Source organism: Parambassis ranga, chromosome 5 (assembly GCF_900634625.1).
Source record: "Parambassis ranga chromosome 5, fParRan2.1, whole genome shotgun sequence".
Taxonomy (NCBI): domain Eukaryota; kingdom Metazoa; phylum Chordata; class Actinopteri; family Ambassidae; genus Parambassis; species Parambassis ranga.
Window position 1 is genome coordinate 388,343 of NC_041026.1, and position 3,195 is coordinate 391,537.

The 3,195-nt window shown below is 48.2% G+C and overlaps 1 protein-coding gene across 1 annotated transcript; it reads right to left on the reverse strand.

The window, feature by feature from the left end:
• Nucleotides 1-1,540: 1,540 nt before the first annotated feature.
• On the reverse strand, nucleotides 1,541-2,878 carry LOC114435372 (high affinity immunoglobulin gamma Fc receptor I-like). Its single transcript, XM_028405033.1, has 6 exons — nucleotides 2,848-2,878; nucleotides 2,708-2,743; nucleotides 2,366-2,632; nucleotides 2,041-2,286; nucleotides 1,819-1,965; nucleotides 1,541-1,723 (listed from the first exon to the last, which is right to left on the reverse strand). Exons 1-6 carry the CDS (start codon nucleotides 2,876-2,878, stop codon nucleotides 1,596-1,598), a joined length of 855 nt encoding a protein of 284 aa, XP_028260834.1. The 3' UTR covers nucleotides 1,541-1,595.
• Nucleotides 2,879-3,195: the final 317 nt, after the last annotated feature.

Here is a 3,195-nt window from a genome sequence, read left to right on the forward strand (position 1 = left end):
AGGGAGACCCCGTCACTCTGACCTGTACAACAAGGCCCCCTGCCTCCACCCTCCCAGCTGCTTTCTATAAAGATGGCTCCCTCCTCAGCACTCAGCCTGCAGGTCAAACTGTGTTTTTTAACTGACCCTTCATACTGATGAGAATTGTTTGATGTTTTCAGACTGTGTATGAAACCACAGCTCAGCTTCCTGCTGAATGATAGTCTGTGCGTGTTCATGGTGACAAAGTGCAGCTCTGTGGTCAATACTCAGTATCAGCATTGTGTGTGTGTGTGTGTGCAGAGTGTGATCCAGCTGCAGTGTACTCAGCAGTGAGGACAGGAGACGTCTCTTATGGACAAGTCGTCATCAATCAGCAGAGAGACAAGTCAAAGACCAGAGGTAAGCTGCTCCTCTCTCTAACCAGGAAGTCTTTTGGGTTGTCATGATTTCATCATGATTCTGCTACTTGTTTTTTAATTTTAACATTTGATTTCTGATTCTAACCCTCTTTAATCCCACAGTTTATTATAATCCCATTGTGTTACAATCCTATTGTGTTGTAATCCCAGTTTGTCATAATCCCATTGTGTTATAATCCCATTTTGTGTTCATTAGTTCAGTCTCTACTGTTGTTGTTGAACTAACCCACAAACAGACGTGCCTCTGCATGTCGTGGAGGCATGTGTGTGGTTTCTGCAGCTCGAACTGACCGTTCACACCTGATCATTTTGTATCTTTAAACCGGGCGAGAAACCACAGCTCAACTTCCTGCTGATGTTTCCATTCAGTTGTCGTCTCTGTGTGTTCGTGGTGACAAGGGTGGAAAAAACTCTGTGTTGACAGAGGTGAAGCTCTGTGGGCATCTCTTCCTGTTACAGAGAAAAACAGACATGTTAACACTGACCTCATTAGTGGTTATACTCTGCTGTTATTAGTATTTATGCTCTTTATCATCAATATTCACTCTGCTGTCAGGTGTGTATCAGTGTGCAGTAAATCAGTATCAGCATCATGTGTGTGTGTGAGAAACTTCAGTCTGAGCTCAAAACAAAGTGAAACACTAAAACACACAAACACTCTGCAGGAAGCCATGATGGAGTCACATGACCAACACAGAGAGTCTCTGTCTGAATAACTGAGTGATGCTGCACACACTGACTGCACAGCACATCATCATCACCTTCATCATCACCATCACCACCATCATCATCATCATCACCATCTTCATCATCTTCATCCTCAGAGCAGCTGTATCCTGTGAACTTTGCATCTTTTCCACATTTCTGATCCAAATAATAAAAACGTGACATGTCAGCACTGTGAGGAGCTTTTATTGTGTTAGCACAGATACAATGAATGCAGACAGTCATCACCATTCACTCACACACATTCATGACAGCATGACCTCATGGTGACCACAGACCTGTTGCTACGACAACACTGCTGGTGGTACCACAATAATGACCCAACAACACAACAAGGGACATCTCAGTAGACATGAAACAACTAAAGATGATTTGTTTCATGTCCGCTGTGAGATGCCGTAACGGTGGCCCTGTTAGGACATCTCACAGTGGATATATCCACTACACACAGACACACAGCAGGGGGCGCTAAAGCTCTCTGACTCCGAACTGATGCTCCGTGGTGACAGCAGAGATGACGTCATCATACTCATCATCCAATCCCTGCTCAGTGAGGGTGGGCGGCGCCGTCTCCATGGAGACGGGCAGGTCTTTTCCTGCAGTCAGAGCAGGTCAGAAAGAACATGGATCAAGAGATTGATTAGTTTATTGATTGATTGATTGACAGGTCAGTGATTGATCAGAGTGTTACCTCTGTGTCCATACAGAGACACCATGAGGACAGTGGAGACGAGGTACGGACAGAACACCACCAGGTGGAGGACCACTCTGAACACCAGCTGGAGGGAGACAGGGGGCGGAGCTGAGGAGGTGGGCGGAGCCGTGGTTGGAGGTCTTTCTGTGGAGAGAGTCCCACCTGCTCAGCTGAACATGTGGATGAAATAAGTGCAGACATCAAGGTGGAGCTCCTCACCTGTGACAGAGATCCAGCTGGGTGGAGACTCTCCATGACCGCTGATGTCACAGCTGTAGAGGCCTTCATCAGAGCTGGAAACATGGAGGATGGTCATGTGACCTGCAGGCTGAGTGCTGAGGAGGGAGCCATCTTTATAGAAAGCAGCTGGGAGGGTGGAGGCAGGGGGCCTTGTTGTACAGGTCAGAGTGACGGGGTCTCCCTCCATCACAGGGAGGACAGGACTCTGCAGGATCACTGCTCCACCTCCACACAGAGACACACTACAGCATTTCATGCAGACGCACACAGCTTCATCAGCACTGAGTCCACAGGCTCATCTTACCAGAGACAGTCAGGTTGATGCTGCTGCTGGTCTGTCCCTGTCTGGACTCACACCAGTACACTCCACTGTCCTTGGGGAGGACGTAGCTCATCCTACAGGAAGAACCAGCTGGTCTTCCCCACCTATCTTGTCCACACTGAGACACCTGTCCTCTGGTGGTGTTTCTCCTCAGAGTCCATCCAGCAGAGCTGTCGTCCTCCTCACAGCTCAGAGACACAGAGTCTCCTTCAAACAGCTGAGAGCTGCTGGGACTCACCTTCAGACCAGCTGTGAGGACAGAAAGGACACAACAACAGTGTTGATGCAGTCAGACAGAACCAGAGACAGAAGACCTGCACTCACCTCCGTCTGTCCAACAGCACAGCAGAGAGGACACAGCTGGACAGAAATGAGACAGTGAGACACGTCTGTCAGCATGTACACACACACACACACACACAAACACACACACACACACACACACACAGCAGGTGTAGACTCACCCAGCAGCAGCTGCACAGATGTAGCTTCCATTCTGCAGTGTGTGTCCTCTGAGTGTGTGTCTTCACTCTGCTGCAGCTACCAGGAAATACTTTGATGAGAAAGATGAAGACACAGACACACAAACACAACCACACAATCACATGACAACAACACTCACATCCGCTTCACTAGTTTTGCCTGATCGTGATTGTCTCTCATCAGTACAACCGCAACACAAGAAGCACAGAACCCAGTACAAAGAGACACAAAACAACTAAAGGGACAACACACCTCCATAGACACACATGCAACCACAGAAACACAACAGTATGACACAGAGCAGGCAGTGGATGTCAGGTAGTGGAACC